Below are 21925 nucleotides of genomic sequence, written 5' to 3' on the forward strand. Positions count from 1 at the left end.
GTATGTGAAAACACGTAAAATGAAAAAAAAAAACCAAACATAAATGACATTCACTGAGCATGACAAGATAAGATGGAAATTGCCAATAATTCTTAATAGTATATAACTACATGAAACAGTGACCCAACGGGGTTAAAAGTTGCCACCAAAGTCTAGTGGGAAAAAAAAAAAACTGCAGTTACATGACTGAAGTTTTTGATAAAATGCCATCTCATCCTGCATCTGACTTAAATAATTCAACATAAAACATCATGACACCTGGCATTATTATTATTATTATTACAAAGCCCATGAACTATCATGTTACTCATTCACCACCTACGTGGAGACTGATACTCAATTTGAAAATAAAATAACAATCCTTCAAATGTGGGTTTGCTGCTGTTAAAGGAAAAACGCAACATGTTGTTTCATCCCTTCTAAAATCATCTTATAGCACAGTTTGATCTATGGAGGCTCCGAGAGGTGAGTGAGAAATAAAACTCTGCTGTTCCATTTTCAAAGTCTGATTCAAATTGTTTTCTCTCCTGTGTTTTGACTTATGAACAGCTGAAAACAAAATTAAACTTATTTTATTATTACTTTATATTAAACTACTGTTTTGTTTTCATTGTCTTTGAAACTTGAAAATAAATTCATGAGTGATTTTTTTTTTTTTTTTTTTTGGTCAGTAAATGTTTATAGTTTTAATCGTTAGTGAGGCGGCTGTAAGATTGAGGCCAGATGTATTTTGCATATTTTTGAGTGCTTGTCTCATGTTGTATGTCTTTTCAGGAGCAATATTTTATTTTATTTTATTCTCCACAATCATCTGACGACCACCGGAAATTATCTGCATGTAACTCTGAGAACCACTGCTCTAAACTGTGGTGCACTTCAGCCTCTTGTGGCTGAAATGAGAATTACAACAACAAAACAAAATCACCCACCAAAACATTTTTCTCTGCCTGTTTTCACAGATGAAAAAAATTAAGGAACTTAGAGGTGGTATCTTGGCAAAAAATTTTTTTAAGTGTTCTTAAAAAGATCTTTGAAAAATTATCCAGGCAAAACCTTGTTCTTTTTTTTAACCTGTTGTTAACTGATTCTAGAAACAGACAAACTAAAACTAAATAAACTAAATAAATACTAATAAAAAAGGCAAAAAGGTTTTTTCAACTGTTTTTACAGATGATAAAAAATTAAGGAACTTAGAAAAAGTATTTTTGCAAAACCTTTTTTTTTTTTAAAACCTGTTCTTAAAAGTTGTAGAAATGGATTTTTGGAGACAAACAAAAAACAAAACACAAAATTACACAAAACAGCTGTAAAAAAAAAAAAAAAAAGAAAAAGAAAAAGAAAAAGAAACATTTTAAAAAACTGGAAAGACTAAAGACAAAACTGTCTGCCAATTTTTTTTTTTAACCCCTTTTCCCAAATGAAAAAAGGTTACTTTATCCTGAGAAAATATTTTTTTTTCACCTGTTCTTAAACACAGAATAGAAAACAATTTCAGTCAGATTTAGAAAATGGACTTGCCTCTCAGGGCCTCTGTATTGACCAACACTTGTCCTCTAATAAATATAATACCTAAAAGGTCGGTAACCTTTTTGCATACACTTTTCAAACATGACCAATATACCCCGACGCCCCACAGTCATATCGACCTCTAGTGTGAAAAATCTGTGTGAAACTGGAGATAAAACAAACATGAAAATGGTGTTAAAGTTTCGTTAAAGTGCATCAATCCTAATGTGAAGAACCAACAAGTTGAAAATATTTTGTGTTTTCTAATCTTATACTTTAAACCTATCAGGTGTAGACAGCAAGTATAATAGTGTAAATGATCATTTTGCCACTGCAATATTTGAAATAATTGCTTAATAATGTGGTTCAGGACAAATAAATCCCCAAATTCTTGCCAACCAATCAACACCGTGGGTAACACATGACATCGACACATGAACAGTCTTTTCCACATGTAACTGTGGGGAATCAAACATCCTTTTACCTGAAATATCGGCTGCATGGCTGCAATCCCTTCAACACAGCTCGTATACAACAGACCTGCTGACAGAATACTGTTTTTAACACTCTGCACTGAATATCTTTGGGGATATTTGTGATTGAACACTGAAATGAAATGTAACAAGTGTTTTTTTCAACGTGATAAAAATAAGAAACGGTGATGGCGGTGATCTTACCGCCCTTTAACAGAAAGAAACTGCGGTGCTCTGTTTTCTTCGATATCCTTCCATCACTGTCAAAAGTTAAAGGTCACTGACTGGAGCGCAAAGTTTGGGTTCTCCATGATAGAAAAATAAGGATAAAAAGATAAGATTAAAAAAACAACATTATTATTTTATAGAAGTCTTCCGTTAAAGATGGCTAGTTAGAGCTAAATGTTCTGTCTGTGTGAAGCTGACGAGCCACACATACACGCAAAACACATAAATGTGCGACAGGTCTTGGAGGGACCGGTGCTGGGAGGTGGTGGTGTCCTGCGGGTGCTGTGCTGAGGGCGATGAACGTGTCACAGAAAGGGGCGGGGCCAGAGTGGGCAGGGCGGGGTGGGGGGTCTGGAATCATCATTATAGCTGCTTCACGTAGTTTCCTGGGAAGGTTCCAAACAACTTGCTCCTCCGAGAGGTCCCTTTAAAAAACAAAGAGCGATAAGATGAAACCGTCAGTGCCTCTGACTCCGACTGAAACTTGGCAGGAGCTGTCGCTAATGTTATTCCAGCTCACTGCAGTCTGGAGATCAGCCAAACCTGCAGATCAGACTCAACTGAAACACTCACACACATTTTAGTGTTTCATAAAAGAATGTAAAGATTAAAAGAGCAAACAGATTCTCAGGACCATCAGACTTTAACTGTGCAGGATGACGTTGACCTCTTCAACAGTGAGGTTATAAATATGTGCTGGGATCACAGTGCCATCTAGTGGTCCCAACTGATGATATCTGTAAGGTCTTTTACATCATACTAGACCACAAACCCTGTGTAAACAGTTACATGTATTTGACTTATCTGTACTGAGTGTACATTTGCTGTCCAGCTGTTTTGTAAGATATGTGTATTTACTTGCCTGTTTAATGAACAATGGTGGAAAAAGTATATATCAGATATTGAATTCTACTGCAGTATACAGAGAGGTGTTTCTTTTATTTTGTCCATGCAAATTACCAATAAGGATAACAAGAATTAAACATTACGACTGAATGTAGGATTCACTGCAGGACTGTTTTATTAGACTGCATTAGTTCTAGATGGGTGTATCTACTAAACTGACAACTGATTGTGTAAATAAGTCATGAATTGAAAATATTAAGTACTTTAAAAATAAGTACAGCTTAAATGCATTCAAAAAGGTTATTTAACTACTTTATTTTCAATTTAACTGCCTTACTTTCTATTTAACCACTTTGTTTATCAAAGCACCCTACCACCCTCCTGAGCTGATTTGTCCTTTTTTTTTTTTAAATCGACAGTTTCATCATTGTCAGCACTCATTTTCTCACTGTTTCTACGGTTTCACACTGTCTCCGTCGTTGTCACAAGTCAATGGTGCAACTGAACACCGCACCTATTAAATGATTGGCTGTTTGTGTCACTCCTCACACGCTCCATTATCAAATTACGTAACAGGCAGTTTATGAGCCATGGTGTATCCGTTATGTTCTTTCATTGTGGTTTGCATCTAATGCATTTAGATGAAACTATTCTTGTCTACTGCCAATATCGTCATTGTTTTATTGCCCAGACCCATCACTGGCTAAATATTCGTGTTGGCTTATCTTTGTTTGGATGTATGTCTGTTGCTTCCTGTGCATTTGTTCTCATCAGTGTATGTTAAGTATTTTGAGAGCTACAAACTATTCATATGTGTCCAATAAGACTGACTCCGATTCTTCTGATTAAGTTATAGCCAGACGGACAGTAAAAAGCAATTCATCCTCATATATATTTGTGTATTCTTCCATTCCTCTCTGTTTTTAGGAGGTGTACCAGTGTCTATAGGGGAGACAGTACAGAAGATGTGCTGCCATCTACATATTGTATTTTCAAATTGTGCAAAAAACAATGCTGATAATGCTGAAAAAACTTTTTTCACTTGGCTGAGGTGAAAAAGTTGCTGTATTTAATTTTATTTACATATTTTTTTTATTTTGCCAGGAAAGTCCCATTGAGACACTAGATCTCTTCTTCCAGGGAGTCCTGTTCAGAACAGCAGCAGATGCAGTTTCACATAAAAGATCAAAGACAATTTCACATCACATTATTTCACACAGAATACATAAAGACAACACGAGGGAAATATTAAAAGAAGAGAAGCATAAAGATCCCAGCAGCAACAGTCGTATAACATTCCACCGCAAGTCGAGTCAGGGCAGTTTATAAAAGGTCTTTAAAGGTATTACAAGACAGGAGTGTTTCTAAAGTAATGGTATTTTGCAGCTCATTCCATCCCCAAGGTAAATAAAAAGAAAATGCAGTTTCACCAATCGATAAACGCAAAATGGGACGTAGCACAACTGAAACAGACTCGAACTGATCATGATATGAATGAAGCATGTGACTTAAATGGCCACTGAAGCTTCCACTGCACTTAAAGGATGAAAAATGTCGACAGATAAAAGCATCAGATCTGTGTGGAAAGATGAAGAGCATGTAGTCTTCCTCAAATGAATACATGAAACGTAGATGCAATATTTCCATCATGTTTTCTACATTGTTTTCGTCCCATTTGAGGATTTCAATGACTGGAAATTATGAAAACACTGATTCATTTGCATTTTCTTCATGCCACAGTCAGATGGAAACTTGGCTACTGAACAGAAATGATTCACTTTGCTCTCTGTTGTACTGCTGAAAACTGTTTAGACCCACCAAGTCCTCTGTCTATGACTGCATGTGCTTTTTCAAAACAGTAGCACAACGAATATTATGTTTTAAGACACATATCAACTAAAATATTTTTCTAATAGACAAGAAAAACCTTGTATTTCCTCCTCTTACCAACAAACCAGCCATCATCACACTTCTCCATCACATCCACAATGTCGCCCTCCTTCAGCTCCAGCTCGTCCTCGTTGCGAGGCAGGTAGTTGTAGACGGCCTGGTACCTGTGTCAGAAAAAAATATAGCAGATGTAAAAAATTATGTGTAAATGCAAAAGGTTAAAATTGACATGGTAATATGGTTGGAGGTATTGTACTTTTGATCTTATCTATCTTATCTTTGATCTTATTTTATCTAAGCCTACAGTTTAACACAAAGAGATAACAGAAAAGTAGTGGAGTAATAAATATCACTTACGGGTCTCCTCCACCTTGGAGTGCATCCTGTACTAATCGCTGTGAGAAAGATTGAAACAGACACACACAGAAAGTCAAAATGTGGTATTTGTGAGGCTTCCATTTAGTGTTCAAAGCAGCTGAATGGAAAGACTGTCTAACTTTTATGACGAATAAGGTAATTTCATAACCAAAGATGTGACTAATTCTTTTCAAAACAAACACGAACAGACAAACCAACCACTAAAAATTTCACCTTTCCTGAAGAGAAAATTACAGTGTTTGAAAAACAGCATACTTTACTATGCATGCTACAGAATATGTGGTGGTGAGTCATGAATGATTATGAATGACCAGTAATTTCTAAAGATTTCCTTCCTGCACAGAGACAAGAGTACATTGACATGCCCCCCTACCCTTCGACCTCTAAGGGGGGACATATAGGACCTCCGGGACAGGATGGGGCTACGAGGAGGTTTACCACCAACAACTGGATCCTGCTTAACAGGCAGAAAGACCAGAAGCAACACACCGATAATCTTAAACAGTAACTGGGTCAGCAGCTTTCACTAGGAGCTGAACACACAAGCACCAAGGCTAATAACATGCTGAAATACGTCACCCACCAACATGCCGATGCCAATAAAAGTCTTCATTAACACACAACAGTACAACCAACAAGAGCAACACACTAATTTAAGAAGCTTCTCTGCTGTCCATAAAGCATCACCAGAAAACCTGCATGATAGTCTAAATATATGTTAGTATACAAACGAGCCACTGATGCAACAAATGATTAAATTCCAGAGGTGGGACCAGGTCATTGTTTTGTAAATCACAAGTAAGTCTGTTTGGAGTTTGAAGTCCTAAACCAGTCACCGAATGTAATGCAATTTTAACAACAGAGCCTCAACTTCCTGTTCTTTCTGCAACTTTAAATGTTGAACGAAGTTGTAAGTTGTTGAGTCTCTGTCTGTAATTTTCCACTTGCATGTTTTGCATACTGCAGTTCACCACCCCCAAACAAAATTATCTTTGGTATCTTTTTTTTCCAACTGGAGCTCAGTAACATAACATTAGTCCTTCACGGTTCTCTCCTGCAGTTTGATTGGACACTTTTGGATCAGTTCAAACAAAGTGAACCTGAGGAATGTGAGGAAGTGTCAACTTGCTGAGAATATAGTGTTAATATCAGCTGATTCAGGAAATGAACTGATTTGTGGCCTATCATACTTTTTAATCGAGTCCACACCTCTGTTACTTTCCACATCTGTTAATCTGCTGACACATGTTGATTAATTGTTTAGAAACAATTAATCAGACGAACAACAAGAATCATAAACTGTTGTCCAATAATTTTCTGTCAGTCAACGACACAAAAGTTAGAGACGGGTATTATCAGATGAGTTCTCAGCACCACAAACATGATCTAAACCAACGGCGTCATCTCCACAGTCCAGCTTTACCTTCACCTTGGGAGACCTACAGCCTGGATGGGGTACAGTGTGGGGAGAGCGTGCAGTGTGGAGGGGAGGAGAGGCAGGTTTAGGGGGAGGCAGGGCGGAGTGGGGAATAGGGGACTGTGAGTCGGGGCAGGATGGGACTGGATGAGAAAGACAGGGAGAGGCTGAGACAGAGCGCTGTGAGGGAACGTTTGGAGAGGGTTGAGAGGAGTGAGACGAATGGGAGGGTGGTGGTGAGACAGGCGGAGAGGGAGAGACTGGAGGTAGCGGTGATGTCATGAGGCGAGGGAGGGATGGGGGCCGAGGAGAGACAGGGGAAGAGGGAGGGATGGTGCTACGATCCTGCGGTTGTGACCGTGAGACAGAAGACGAAGGGGTGAAAGAAGAGGCAGAAGAAGGGGTGAAAGAAGACGCAGAAGGAGTGAAAGAAGACGCAGAAGAAGGAGTGAAAGAAGACGTATAAGAAGGAGGAGCAAAAGAAGTAGAAGTAGAAGAAGAAGGAGGAGGAGGAGGAGGAGGAGGAGGAGGGGGAGGAGGAGGGGGAGGTAAGGAGGTCAGAGGTGGTGGAATGGAGGGGGAGGAGACGCTGGGGTGAGGAAGCTGTGTCAGAGTGGAAGGAGAGACATCAGCCTATGGAGGTGAAGACACGTCAATTATAAACCTGAATCACAGTTTAATGCTGAGATATTAAGAAACATTGTAATTATCTCATGGCTGTATTTTATGAAGCTTTGGAGGAGACATGGAGGGAAATATTTTACAATTTATGATTCTAAAAGAAAACCTACTTTTGAGCCTTATTCTAAGAAAACTTTAGCATTACACCGAGAAATATTCTACTTGTGTTGCAGCAGTAGCAAAATAAGATTTCTGAGATAAAGTCTCCAAAAATGACTTTGTGATGAGCAATAATTTGACATTTCAGACACTTACAAATCTACTGTACATGTGAGGAGGACTAGTTTTGACATTAAAAATCAATATTGTACAACACACTTTTGTTAAGTATTATGTTTATTATATAGGGAGAGGCTTTTGGAAATATTGGGTTTTCATCAGCAGTTAACACAGCTGAACGCAAACGTGAAACAGTAAAATAAAGCTGAGAGAGAAACTAAACTTAAAACCACAGACATTCAGTTAGAAGCTAGAAACGTACTGACAGCTGAACACATGGAGACTTTTATCAACATTTTTCTCTCTGCCCTGCTGCACAGATATAAGCCGAGTCTTGTAACACACTCTTGTTTGAGGGGAAGAGGAGGGGTCTTCTAGGGTTGGCTGCGATTGGAGAGACTTCAATGCAACCTGCTTGCAGGTGGGTTGGCACACTGACTCTACTCTGGTGGTCCATCTAAGCTGTGACACAGCACAACTTGTGGCATTATAACTATAAATGGAAATGCAAATGAACGTGGCATAATTTGACTTGGTGTGGCCAAAAGTTACTGAACGGAAAAGCCTATAGGATGTATTCCTAAGTCTCCACTGCAGTCAAGAAACATCTGTCACTATGGATTTTGTTAGACTCCTTGATCATTCAGCTGTTACGTGATTTAACATATTGCTTCCCTATAGACACATTTAGGCTTCGCAAATGGCTAAGTCACATAAGTACACTGACTTTTGTGTTGAACTTTTATAAGAGAATGCAAGAGGAGGTAAATTTTTTTATGATTTAAAATATTTCCCCCCCATCTCCATTCCTGTAATGTTTGCAAACTCAACAGATGCAGCTCACACCATGCTCTACCTGTGGGCCGACTCTCTCATTAAAACATTTAATGTCCTCCTCTTTGTCTTCGCTAGTTTCTTCCTCTTCCTCAATGAACAACTCAGTAAATCCCCTTTCTGTCACCGATGGTGGTCTCTGTGACTCGACTGGTTGCTCATTCAGAGTTTTTGACTGCCCTCCCCAAGTGATGCAAAGTGGCTCCATTGTCACAGGCTTGTGAAACTGCATCTCTAACAGAACGCTGCCTGGTGAGTCGCTGGCTGGGGTGGCTTCTGGGGGTTTCATTGCTGGCTGATGGGACTCCTCTGTTATTAGTTTAAACCTGCCTGCCGACTCACTGGCTGGAGTAACTTCTGTGGGTTTCACTGCTGGCTGACGGAAGTCTTCTGCCTTTAACTTAAACCTGCTTGGGTATTCACTGGTTAGTGCAGCTGGCGGGGAATCTATCGGAGATAATTTTGAGAAGTCAGCATCGGCTGCACTGATACCACCATCCAGAATCATGGACAACAACTCATCGTAAGGGTCCTTTACTTGCAGCTCAATATCAGGGATTCTGCTGCTTTTGTTTACTTGCACATTTAATTTGTCCTGCAGAGGAACTTGTGTGGGTGACTTTATTGGTTCTGGCACTGTGCAGGACAAAACCTCTGGCTTAGAAATGGGTAACGTTTGGGCAATTCCAAACTCTGGCAGTGGAGAGCTTAATGAGTGATAAGGAAGGGGTGGAGGAGGGGGAGTAGGAGGAGTAGGAAGTGGCTGGAAGAGAGGCAGGGCAGTTGGGGTGTGACCTAAACTGTGTCTTCCAGGAGTTTTGGAAAATGTCTGGGGTGGCAGGGCAAAGCCCCTATGTAACGGCACAGGTGAGGGTGCCATAGGCTCCTGAACCTTCAGGAAAGGTGAAAGGTCAGTGGGGAGAGGAGGTGGCGTGGGCGGTGCAGGGGTGGTCGTGCGGGAGTGAGTTGGAGTGGATGCTGATGGGTCCAGTGTGAGGGACAGCCACTCGTTGGTGACAGCTTGCAGGTCAAGCCTTCTCAATGGGGGGTGAAGGGAGGGGGGGTCACGAGTGGTGGAGGATGGGGGTAGATGGTAGAAAGGCTCCATGAAGGTAAAGTGAAAAAGAAGGAACAGTGTAATTTATAAAACTGGAACAGAGAGTAGTGTTTTATGTGTTTTGTGTGCTTAACAGAGCTGAAAAGCTTTCTCCTCCCTTACGTAGATGATGTATTTACTTATTTATATGAATATATTCACAACATGTTACTTTTTGAAGATGTAAAACGTTTGTTGCATTTGTGATGTTGGTTAATAACTGAAACTACTGTTTACAAACATAAACAAATATCAATCGATCAATCACTTAATCAGTTGTGCTTTATTGTTTTAAAAACAAATTGGTGGTTAGAAATTTGTAGTTCAACTACATTGGTTTATTACATTCAATTGTCCTGTTGGGTGTGTAGTGACTCCCCTACCTTGATGGGTGTAGAACTTGGTGTCCTGTTGCCAGGGTAACTATGTGGGTCTATGTGGTGGGCGGAGCTCTTGGACGGGGAGCGCTTGACGATGTCAACATATGACACAGGAAAGATGCCCTGTTTGGTTGTGTCTGGGATCTTCCCCTCATACCAGTTCTGGTCCACCTGCCTTATCACAATCACTCTCTCACCCTACACACACGCACACGCACACACGCACACACACACACACACACACACAGTCATCAGTTCAATGGTTTAAGTTTTGTTTGCAGAAAAATGACACAGTCCAATTCGACACTGCTGCAGTCTATATGCTACTTTCAGTCCATTCACACAGTCTCCAGATTTGCAGGTGGATTAGTCACAAGTGTGTCTTTTTGATACTACAGTTCGAGCTCCAAGTCATGGAATATTTAGCTTCTACAGACATTAGCCTTAATCACACCAAACATATCACCTGGGAACAGTTCCTACAGAAATGCAAGGTTTAACCCTATAATCATAAAACATCATCTTACATAGTTCCAACATTTCATTTACACACAAACAAGCTACCTTTCTGAGCGACAGCTCCACGTTAGTATCAGCATTGAAGTTGTAGCGAGCTACAGCCTCTCCGATCTCTCTGACGTGTGCTGGCGGAGGAGGACGAATTGGCTGCTGCTTCTCTGAGGACGGCATCTTCTGTTAATGCGTGAGCATAAGTGTAAATGTGTGTGTTGTGAGACAAATTACATAAAGGAATAAAGAAAATGGTCCTCATCTACACTCATACACAGTTTATCAGTTGCATACTTGCCTCTACATAAGACATGGGGAATATCCCAACCCGTCCGCGGTGCTCTCCTTCAAACCAGTTGTTGTCTATCTGCCGGATGATGTTCACTGCATCACCCTTCTTAAATGACAGCTCCCTGCAACACATTCATGTCATCAAAGTGCCAACACACAGACCGTGAAGAAGACATCACCACTTCAACCAATACAGCACATTTCATGTAAACAGGACCTCAGCCGCTGAAGCATGATGAAATAAATACAAAGGAAAACAGCTTCATTCATGCATATATTTAAAAATTTCATAAAACAAATCACTTAAAGCCATCCAGGTGTGGTGGTAAGATGTGGCAATGAAGTTATCTTAGAAAGCAAAAGAAACTTTATGCAAAAAATGCTGAAGAGTCTGAAATTATTGAAAGCAATGAGTCGATATGTGTTGATAAGCAGTTAGGCAGTCATGCTTTAAAGCTTGGCTTCCTTCAGCGTGCGCGGTGCATTTACTGTACTCACTTAGCTGTTTGTGCCTTAAAATCATAAATGGCTCTCGCAGGCTGTTTCTGATGGAGGAGAGAGAACAGAATAAGTTGTGTCATCTGTTTATGGGAGACCTAGGAGATGAGGGTGAGAGAAAGAAAGCCGGCAAGCTTTACCAGGCAAAACATAAAACACAGATTTTTAATTTTAGTGAGAAAATTTAACTATGCTGTGGTATTGTGGAGCTAAAGACAAGAAAGTTGCCTGTTGTGGTTCAATCTGAAATGATTTTTATCGTGCCAACCAATAATCATACATTATTTCAGTGTACCTTAAGTGAAAACTAAAAAATGTTGGTGTTATTTCTAAATTTTCTTAAAGAATTAAGTGCTATATTGAAATGCACATTGGTGTTGAGGATGCTAGTTTGTTCAGTTTGCTGTACCTCTCTGTCAGGAGTCGGTCTTCTACTCTGGGGTGTGTGGCGTCCATCCATGCTGGAATAACACCTGGAGACATCCTGGTCTGTGATTAGCAGAGACACATGAAAAAGGTCACGGGAGTTACCATAGTAACCACCATCATGTCACATGCATGCCTACAATACAAAAATGTGCTTTGGGAAAGAACTGAGTGGTACAGTGATGATGCCATTCCAACAGGTAAATGAGGGAATGAAGCTCAGAGTCAAAAATAGGTGCACTTTATTTCCATTTTATAGGAAAAACAAGGTGAATGTGATTCCCACAATATGAAACATGCATTCCTACAAAGTAACTGAAAAACAAAATGAAACAAGGGGAATACAGCCCAAAATAACACGATAAAACCGTTTACAGACATGAACAGACAAGCAAATGGCTTGAGGGGAAGAGTGGTAGTGGGATAATAATATGACTCCATAAATCAATCTGGAAAACAGACAAATAATACAACCAAAACAAAAATGAAATTAAAAACAAACTGAAGATTTTTCACATTTATATACTCCAACTGGAGTAATGGACTGTAAATTCTCAAATATCTCTTTACCTGAGTTTTTTACAACAATATTTCTTAAAATTTGAGTGCTGTGAGAAGCCTCCGTGTTTTCGGAAAGTCATCTTACGTACTATTCTGTTGCTTATGTTGCTCTGATTTTCTCCAACAGAGATATTGTTCTCACGCATTATTTAATTTACATTGTCACTATTTTGCCATTGTTTTATTTTACATTAAATTAACTGCCAATTAAAGCCATCAGTTTCTGCAAATTAAAAGCCTTCCTGTTGATTAAAGGGCATAATCCTCCCACTTTACTAGCAGGCCTTTAATGTGAAACACAAGCAGGAAGTGCTTGGTTTCACTGACATTACCATAACACAGAACAAATGAATGGTCATTATTTTAATACCAGGCTTAATTTGAGAGTTTACAGTAAACAGGTCTTATAGCTCATAGAAATATATTGAAAAGAACAGTGGATGGATGTATCGGGTGACCAATGAGGGGAACAGGGCAACAAGCACAGGTAATACTGAAGAGATACATATATGTGTACATATATTGAGTGTGCATGCATGTATGTGCGTATGTTTATGTAACTATGTGTAGGTATGACTGGCTACATGACAACATGCACATGTGCATATTTGAAGTGTGATGTGTGTATTATCTGCACCTGAATAAAAGAGACCATTTCCATTGCCCTGCTCTTCTCCATATTCATTATTGTTTGAGGTGTCTGAATGGCGTCCGTAACAGGCACTGATTGGTGACTGTAGACGTGGTGACTGTAACCGTGGTGTGGAGGGATCCCCTCTATAGGAGGCATACCCAGTGGGGCTCCCATCTGGGTACAAAGATGCAGACGAGTGACCCCCATGCCAACACCCCCTCCTCCCCCGCAACGAGGAGCTTCGTTCAGGCACATTTGGGAGCAGCTCGGCCAGTATTCTCCTCAGGATGCTGTCATCAGGTGTCCTAGTTCCTCTGTGGCCCCTCTCTGCTTGAATGTGCTCGTATATGTCTCTCAAGGCTGCATCTAGTGCTTCATAAATGGCCTGTTTGGACTTGGGTCTGCTACCTCGATCTCCGCCACCACTGCTTCTTCTAGAGGTAGGTGGTGAGCCCTTTTTCCTGCGGAAAGGCACTGGGCTGACCAGGAAGGCCAGCTTGGACATCGCTTGCTGGGACTGTGAGCTCTGGATTTGGGAATGGCTGCTGCGGCTCTGCTGTGAAGGTCTCTGGTGCTCCTGGCGTGCTCTTTCTCTCTCATGGCGAAGCATGGTTGTAAAACGGGTGTAAGAGGCTGGACAGCGGCCTTTGCAGGTGCTGATGAGGTGACGGTGTTGGTAGCCCTGGCTCTGGCCTAGACTTTGGTGACCAGGGTGGTGGTGGTGATGGTGGTGGTGGTGACGGAGGTGGTGATGGTGATGGATGGTAGAAGAGCCATACAAGCTCTCAGAGGAGGTCAGGGAGCAATGGTCAAAGTCACTCTCACTGCAAAATGAGGAGCCCTCCACCTGGATGAAGTCACTGAGGTCTGACGCAACAGCGTCTTGTTCACTGTCAGAGTAGTCTGGGTTGGCTTGAGGGCCTTGGGGAACAGGAGGAGCAGGGAACGGCCGCCCACGGCCGGGCTCTGGCCCAACCCGAGGCTGGCCCTCAGGTGGACTACGAGGTCGATGCAAGTGGTCCATAGTGTGAGGTACTGGTCCACCGTTGCCATTGTTATCTTCCTCAAGTAAAGACTCTATGGAAAAACGGCGTTTTGGAAAATTGGGTGTGCCACCACCGCCACTGCTGGCTCGAGATGACGAGCCACCTGGCGTGGTAGTGCCTGAAGGCATCTCACCATCACCCAAGTTGGGCATGGATTTAGACTTCTTAATAAGGCGTTCATATTCAGAAATGCGGTTTGGCACCATATCGCGAGGCACCTCCACGCCCCAAGAGGGTGTCCAAGGAGAGAGGCGATGCCGATGCAGGTGAGGCTGGCGCTCCAGCTCCAGGATGCGAGCACGGACTGAGCGGATGACTTCCGATGGGATGAGTTGAGCTCGGTCAATCTGATGCATCTTACGATAGAGCTGGAGAAAGCCTGGTGAATCATGTGCTCGTCGCCGGTGAACACGAGGCAATGAGCGAGTGGAGGTGGATCCACTCCCTGAGGGATTCCCATCGCAAACTAGAGATCCAGCACTTTCTGAGCGTGTAGCGTTACGCCCAGCTGAGCCAGAATGTCCATCATTGAGTAAATCATCACAGCTGCGTGACTTGAGCTTGCCAGGGGAGGGCGGTACCTCCTCCGCACTGCTCCACGTCTCAGGATCCTGGCGTTTTGTCTGCCAACTGTTCTTACAATAGACAGACTGTTTGGAGGAAGAGCTGCCTTCCTGGCTGGAATCCTCATGGCAATGGACAGGGTCAGGGGGGACAGGGGGCAGATAGGGGGCCTGATAAGGACCTTGGGAGGTCATACTGTTTGAATACATGTTGCATGCGTCCCCACCTTTTAGATGTCCAATAGAAAGCAGCGTGGTGAAAGAGAAGAAGGAGGAAAGGATGTTAAGCAGTAATACCCAGCAAAAAGTTGCAGGAGCTGGGGAGGGGTAGAAGAGTTAGTAGAAAAAGAGGGGGAGTGGAAAGATGACTTGATGAACTTTCTTCAGACTTCCACCAATACCAGTAAAGGAAACTTATGACCACAACAGACAAACATTAGATTGAGAAAAATACAACAAATGACAACAAAGCTTCTTCAATGTTCTGGTGACATAGTAAGTACAGTACATACAGATGACAGTTCAGGGAAAAGAAGGGAAAAAAGATACACAATGAAGAAAAAAAAAAATCAAGTGAGAAGAATATGTTTGTCTATTCGTTTGTGTACCTTTGGCTCTGGAGGGTGAGGATGGTGAGGAACGAACCACAGGTTTCTTTAGGCTGCTGCTGGGTCTGTAGGCATCCACTGGTTTAGGGGAAGTTGCAGCTCTGCTCTGAGACTGAGCATTTACTTGGGAGCTTGACGGTTCAGACTTCCTTCTCTTCCTGTAGTCGCTGGCAGCACTGCAACACAGTCAGACATCAATGGCAACTGCTTCCACAACACTAGACACGAATGAACGCAGTTTACAGAAGGTAAACTAAATTTGAGGTACTATAAATGCATTGTGGGTGCAATCTATTACATTTCCTATATCATCGATACTTACGAACACTGTTTAGATCGAAACATAATAAATAATGAACAAGTTTCACACCTATGATCACCACTGTAAACAATGTGAACCATTTGAAAGTTTTCATGGTCATTTAAGGACTGAGAGAATGTTACAATGCTTGGCATTATTAACGGATATTTAAGTATATCCAAGCTTATCCTGAACACTAGGCTATTATCATTATGTCCAGAAAGATGAGATGACACAGTTACCATATCTTCATATTATTTTGAATCATTGGTTAAAAATGTCTAAAAAAAACAATGGGCTTTCAATTCCGGAGCAAACCCTCTGAGTGCCACTTACATGAATTACATGGCCTATTCATCACATCCCATTTCTGCCCTTTCTGTTCACCGAGGAAAATGCGACTGAATAAGCAGGCCAGTGGTGAAAGGGAGTAGGACGAGGGGAGAAAGAGGGGGGTTGAGGGAAGGATAGGATGTGAAGGGCAGAATCAATAGGTTTGCTGGGTTAATTTATTCTGGCTCAGTTAGGGGGAAGGAGATGTAAAGCGCCCTGCCTTCAGTGACAAAAGCAAATAAAGAGTAACAATAATCCTTGCAAATCATCCTTAATAGCAAGCACAGAGGCTATTTGCACCAGAGCCGAGGCAAGAAAGAGCAGTTTTGATTCCGTGCTGAATCACAACAAGGACCACTGCTGTTGACGGGGGGGAAGGACGGGGGTGATGCAGAGGAAAATAAAAGAAACAGAGGTTACCTCGCAGGTCTCTCCGGAGCCTTGTCAGCAGGAGCGATGTGCAGGGATGTCTGAAATAGGGCAGACGACAAAAGAGAAAAGTGAGCTCCGCAAGAACAAAGACTCGAGGCAGAGCAGCTCACAATGCACAGCCCGCATGCGGTTGTTGCTGTGCCACACTCTAAATGCTCCCCCAGCTTAAGGTGCGATGGATGCTGGTTCCACATGGCACACCTGCCTGAGAAGGGGCCTACCGGTGTAAGCAGTGAAGATAAATTGCTGCTCTCTCTTGGGCTGCTCTGGAGGATGTTGGCAAAGGTGATATAGCAAAGGATGTTGTGAGCTGAGCTCAGGGGGCAAGTGATTTGCTGCAAAACCTGGCATGGATCAGCTGGAATGGGTCTTTGTGGTAAATAATCGTTGATAGACTTAAATAGCAGAAGTCTCTCCAAGGAAAGGCTAACCATCAAATACAATCACAGAAATGCTGGAGACATAGTAAAGATTTCCAGTGAATTATATTTTGAGCTCAAAATAAAATAAAGAAATTCATAATAACTTTCCAAGGAGAAAGATTTTAGCAGACAGTGAACAAAAATATCTGGTGTGGACAGTGCAACCTGCAGATTTTCATACGATGCAAAGCAAATAGACGAAGAGCCTTTCAAAGCTATATGTTCAACAGTCTTCACAAAGCAACGCCATACTCATCTTGTGGTGGATGGCTGACATGTTGACATGAGATAACACTGAATTGGTGCTACAGGGTTGCAAAATTGATTGAAATGTTATCGAAATCATGATATAATGAAGGACTGCAGTGCTGCCGAGATGCACTGGCCTCTTGTTCTCCAGATGTAAGAAAAAATGTTTGTTTGGTACAGACCCCAACAAATGTCACATCGTCATGATTTTAATACAAACCCCAATTCCAAAAAGGTTGGGACGCTGTATAAAACATAACTAAAAACATAACGCAATTGTTTGCAAATACTTTTTGACCTATACTCAACTGGCTATAGTACAAAGACAACCTGAAATGTGGACTCTTTAGCACACTTACACTTTTTGCAAGCCCATTTCAGATGATGATGTTGATATATGGCTTTCATTTGCAACACGAATCTTAACTTGTGTTTGTAGATAAAGGGGTCAAAGGTCATAACATTCAACATTCAATGTTGATTTTTAGTCTTGCCCCTTACATGCAGATATTTCTTTGTATTTTCTGAATCTTTTACTGATATTATGGCTTGTAGATGGTGAAATTCCTAAATTCCTCGCAGTTTTGTGTTTTGAAACATTCTTAAACTATTGGACAATTTGCCCATGTAGTTTTTCACAAAGTGGTGAACCTCACTGCATCCCTGCTTATGAACGACTGAGCCTTTCAAGGATGCCCCTTTTCATACCTAATTATGATATCACCTGTTACCAACTAACCCGTTTACCTGTCAAATGTTCCAAACATCTTTTTGAGCATTCCACAACTTTTTGTTTTTGTCTTTTGTTGACACTGTCCTAACTTCATCAAATTTAGAATGAGTGTATATTAAAAAGCAACAACAAAGGTTATCAGTTTTAGTATTAAATATCTTTTTTTGTACTGTATTAATATGAATACATGTTGAAAAGAATTTACAAGTCATTGCATTCTGTTTTTATTTCCGTTTTATACAGCTTCCAAACTTTTGGGAATTGGGGTTTGTAGTTTCTTTCAGTGAAAATGAAAATTATGATGCAGAGATGATCAGTCCCACTAATCATGAATCATATCACAAAAAAAAAAAAAAAAATTACAATATGATTTTTTATCATACCATGCAGCCTTAATTACTCTCAACTTAAGCAATCATATCTTACATTTTTCAATAACAACAATATAGATTTCGATTCATATGATTAGTTAGAGATTGTGAGATTAACATCAATACTGGAACACTCATGAATGTGAGATTACCTCAATGCGCTGGCGAGCGGAGATGTCTGGATTATAATCCAGCCGTTTTTTAGGAGGCTTGAGCCCCAAGCAGCAGCAGTGAGCAGGAGGAGGAAGAGGAGGAGGAGGAGGAATAGGAAGAAGGTGAAAATGAGGTGAAGGAGGAGAAGCAGTGGTGACATCATGGGAAGAAACCAAAAAAACAAGAAACATGTGGAGAGAGTGACACTCGTTAGAGAATCTGAGTAACCAGAGATGGACTAGTTCACAAACGTTGCACATGTGCTTTGCATGTACAATGCATACATGTGCACACACTCAATACACACTGACACACTTTAACCGACAAACACACACCTACACGTGATACACGTTCATTCGTATGCACATTCTAACGTCATCTATTGATGTTTTATTCTGATGCTAATCTCAGAATAGCAACATTTAAACTACAGTGTCAATGCTAAAATAAACTAGACCTACTGCATCAACCTTTGTACCACACACACGTACACACACAGAAATGTGCCCATGTACCACACACACATGCAGAGTGTGAGAGCAAGCTGTAAAAGCAGGAAGCCGAGTGAAAGCACAAGCCACAGTGTTGTGTTTATTTGAGAGTGCAATGAATTGCACCATCAAATGTTGTGATTTAGTGCTCGTTTACTAATGCAGATAAAGTACAGTTCACTCAGTCGGTCAGAACTTGTTGTGACTTCTTGTGTCACCTCAAAAAACACTCAAACACTGAACATACTGTGAGATTCTGTCCCAGCCAGACCAGTCAGTGCATGTAGGGAAACCATCTACACTCTAAAGGCTTATTCAGTGATGTGAAACATTCAAAATATTGCAGGTAGAAATCTCAACACATGGCCCAACATGACTCTGAGAGGTCATGCCAGCTCTAGATGTGACATTTTCACCTGAACATTTCGAATAAGCCCAACAAATCAACACCTGATGCCATGCTGGCATGGACAGAGGCATGTCCTCATGACACTTTGTAAATCAGTCAGGTTGGGGTAATTTGATCCCAGACTTGTGGCTAGAGGCATTCCCTGCCCTGAGCCACCAGGACGTTATTACCGCCTACATCCAGCAGAGGGCACCAACGCATTTAGCTTGAAGATGTGCAGAGCATTTGTCTACCAGGAGTGAAGATTAACAAAAATACTAGCAGACATGAATAAATGATCAAAAGAATAAACAGGCTGAATAAAAGGCTGATAAACTGACACACATGTTAACATGTGCAAGAGATGAAGGAACTGCACAGAATCAGATTGTTATAGAGAACAAAATCATTAGGAAACTCGTCTGTTTCATATTTATCATTGTTATGACTGATTGATTGGCTGATCTGTGCAGTTGTACCAGCTTAAAAGTCATCTAAAGCATGTGGAGCACACAGCATTTTGGCTTATTTTCCTGCTTATTTTTGGACAAGATGCAATAATAAACCAACTGAAATAGAAATTTCAATACAAAAGGTTTGTGTGTGTGAACATTTCAGTGCCTGCTAGCCACCAGACCAAAAAACCCAGCAACGCAGAGACATAACACAGCCTGTCACAAGGGTGGGGGGAGGGTGGGAAGGTCACAGCACCCAACAAGTACCACATGCCCAAACAACTAGCCCCACCCAGACTATTGGTGGAGACATTTAAAAAAAAAATCATGGGTGGGGTGTAGAAAGTGGGTGTATGCCTACGGCAGGGTTGTGGTTGAGGGGAGCAGCTACGGCCCTGACTTACCGGCCGCCCAAACTCCAGCTCGGAAAAGAACTTATACCAAGGCTCGTTCTCTAAATCTATGTCATCATAGGTCTGGGAAAGCATGACAGTGACAGAGAGAGGACGTACAGAGAAAGACAGAAGACAGGAAGTGTGGAAAGAAGTCACACACAAAGAGAGACATGGACCTCATGGTTAGGAATGAGCAAAGGTGGCACAGGGAGATGGGCACAGGATGAACCAGGATGAAGATATAGACTGGTCCGTGGTGACCAAAGCAGTGACGAAAACCCATTAACAAATCTTACTAAAAATGTTGCTTCACTACTTTAAAGGGATAGTTTGGATTTTTTGAAGTGAGGATGTAAGAGGTAATTATCCATAGTCATTGTAGTTAGTTACAGTCGATGGCGGTCGGCGGGCTCCTAGCTTGAAGAGTACTGCTCTAGGAAGCTAAGCAATTACTGCTGTGGACAGGGTCAGCAGCAAAACCTATTTTAGCCACCCAAAATAAAAGCCCACCTAAAAAAAAAAAAATCAGTCTCAGTTTAAGTGTACATTTTACTCAACCCCCAGACAGCCTTTTCTGATGGGATACCGCTCGTCTACCGCTGCCTTGATCTTTTAGTTTGTGTTACTGTGTGACTTGTTACTAATGTGACTGTTTGAAAAGGTTAGTTTAGATTCATAAAAGCTCCACAATAACACAAACTAAATAACCAATCGAGGCAGCAGTCGAGCAGCAAATCCTGTGTTCTATGAGGTAATATTAGTTTTTGCCAAAGAAGTCTGGTGGCTTGGTGAGAGTAATGTTTGGCTTATATAATGCTGATTTCCTGTTGGAAACGTGGTGAAAGCATTATATATATAGAGCCCTATATGTGGGCCATATTGAAGTGGCTAAAATACAGTTTGCTGCTCCTCCCGTCCACAGCATTATATTGCTTAGCTTCTCTGCTGGTACTCCTCTCTGCTTCTCCAAACTGGGGCCGTCTACTGTAGGTAACACACTGACTGTTGTTAAGTAACTCATACAATCCCATTTCAAACAATCAAAACTATCACTTCAACTGGTTTGACACTAATTCCAAAGCATCAAGGCACCAAAGCTATGTGTTAGACAACATACAATAGTGCCAAATCATCAGACAGTAATAAAACTTGCATACACTATATAATCTAGTATGCACAGTCCAACTTTAGTCACCTTTGGGGACCGAAGAGGCCCTTTCGAATTGATATTCATTAAATTCATATGCATAAAAATTAACAGGGCCGTGAATCCCATGACAGAATCACATTACTGCTGCCTTATTCTAAGCCATAGCGCAGGTGACAGATAATGAAAATCAGCATGTTACTTTGAGAATTACATATCCGACACCCAACCTCATTATCCACACCTTTGTGCGGGCTCAGTGGATGGCATACTAAATTCTCACCGGGAGAACTCATTACATTTAAGAGGAAGAAGACAGAGTGCATGTTGAGGAACTGTTTGGAAAAGACATGAAGGGTTATTCACATGGGTTTACAGTAAGCTTCACTTGTACAATAGTGGGAGCGGTATGGTTTCACAGTGAGTCGGCCAACTGACCTGAGTGCTACTCACTGCCATGACTCCAACTGTTTTTGGAGCTATGCTGTGCTTTTATTCATTACCTAGAGAGCAGGTCACTAAACTGGCTGAGCAGTTCATATTTCTAAATAAGAGAGTATTTTTTCTTTTTATATTGCGTTGTATATTTTTTATAATGCCTTTTAATATTGCCTCTGTCTTCAAGGGAGAGTTCTGATTATTTTTAGAGGGGTTGTATGAGGTACTTACCCATACTTAGTGTATTACATTCAGTAGATAGCGGTCGACATGCCCCCAGTTTGGGGAGGCAGCAGGAGTAATGTCGTGGAGTCATCAGGGAAACACATTTTAGTCACCTGAAAAAAGGCCCACCTTAAACTAAAAACCTATGTAATTTTAAATGTGCTATATTTAGAATATTTTCACTACTTTACCTTTCATTAGACAACCATTTCTGATGGGAAACCGCTGTTATATAAACCAAAAACGTGCCACTTTCCAGACCACAGGAACTGCTGGTCTACCTCTGCCTTGAACATTTAGTTTCTTT

At 41.3% G+C, this 21925-nt stretch overlaps 1 protein-coding gene across 11 annotated transcripts in view; it reads right to left on the minus strand.

The window, feature by feature from the left end:
• Positions 1 to 1061: 1061 nt before the first annotated feature.
• The window catches only part of sorbs2a (sorbin and SH3 domain containing 2a), a 65604-nt gene continuing 44740 nt past the window's right edge, over positions 1062 to 21925 (minus strand). For 5 of the 11 annotated variants that reach the window (XM_084715042.1, XM_084715033.1, XM_084715035.1 and 2 more), the window contains 16 exons: positions 19818 to 19889; positions 18079 to 18135; positions 16140 to 16189; positions 15086 to 15261; positions 12872 to 14704; positions 11657 to 11736; positions 11248 to 11345; positions 10757 to 10871; positions 10513 to 10641; positions 9952 to 10146; positions 8495 to 9574; positions 6745 to 7371; positions 5695 to 5775; positions 5301 to 5338; positions 5001 to 5107; positions 1062 to 2632 (listed from right to left, as the gene is read on the minus strand). In XM_084715042.1, coding sequence (XP_084571168.1) covers positions 2571 to 2632; positions 5001 to 5107; positions 5301 to 5338; positions 5695 to 5775; positions 6745 to 7371; positions 8495 to 9574; positions 9952 to 10146; positions 10513 to 10641; positions 10757 to 10871; positions 11248 to 11345; positions 11657 to 11736; positions 12872 to 14704; positions 15086 to 15261; positions 16140 to 16189; positions 18079 to 18135; positions 19818 to 19889 — 4800 coding nt within the window. In that variant the 3' untranslated portion in view covers positions 1062 to 2570. The remainder of the gene's footprint in view (positions 2633 to 5000; positions 5108 to 5300; positions 5339 to 5694; positions 5776 to 6744; positions 7372 to 8494; positions 9575 to 9951; positions 10147 to 10512; positions 10642 to 10756; positions 10872 to 11247; positions 11346 to 11656; positions 11737 to 12871; positions 14705 to 15085; positions 15262 to 16139; positions 16190 to 18078; positions 18136 to 19817; positions 19890 to 21925) is intronic. The other 6 variants (XM_084715032.1, XM_084715034.1, XM_084715041.1 and 3 more) reach the window with 6 other exon arrangements.

This window comes from Lutjanus erythropterus, chromosome 3 (assembly GCF_056507025.1).
Source record: "Lutjanus erythropterus isolate fLutEry1 chromosome 3, fLutEry1.hap2, whole genome shotgun sequence".
Taxonomy (NCBI): domain Eukaryota; kingdom Metazoa; phylum Chordata; class Actinopteri; order Lutjaniformes; family Lutjanidae; genus Lutjanus; species Lutjanus erythropterus.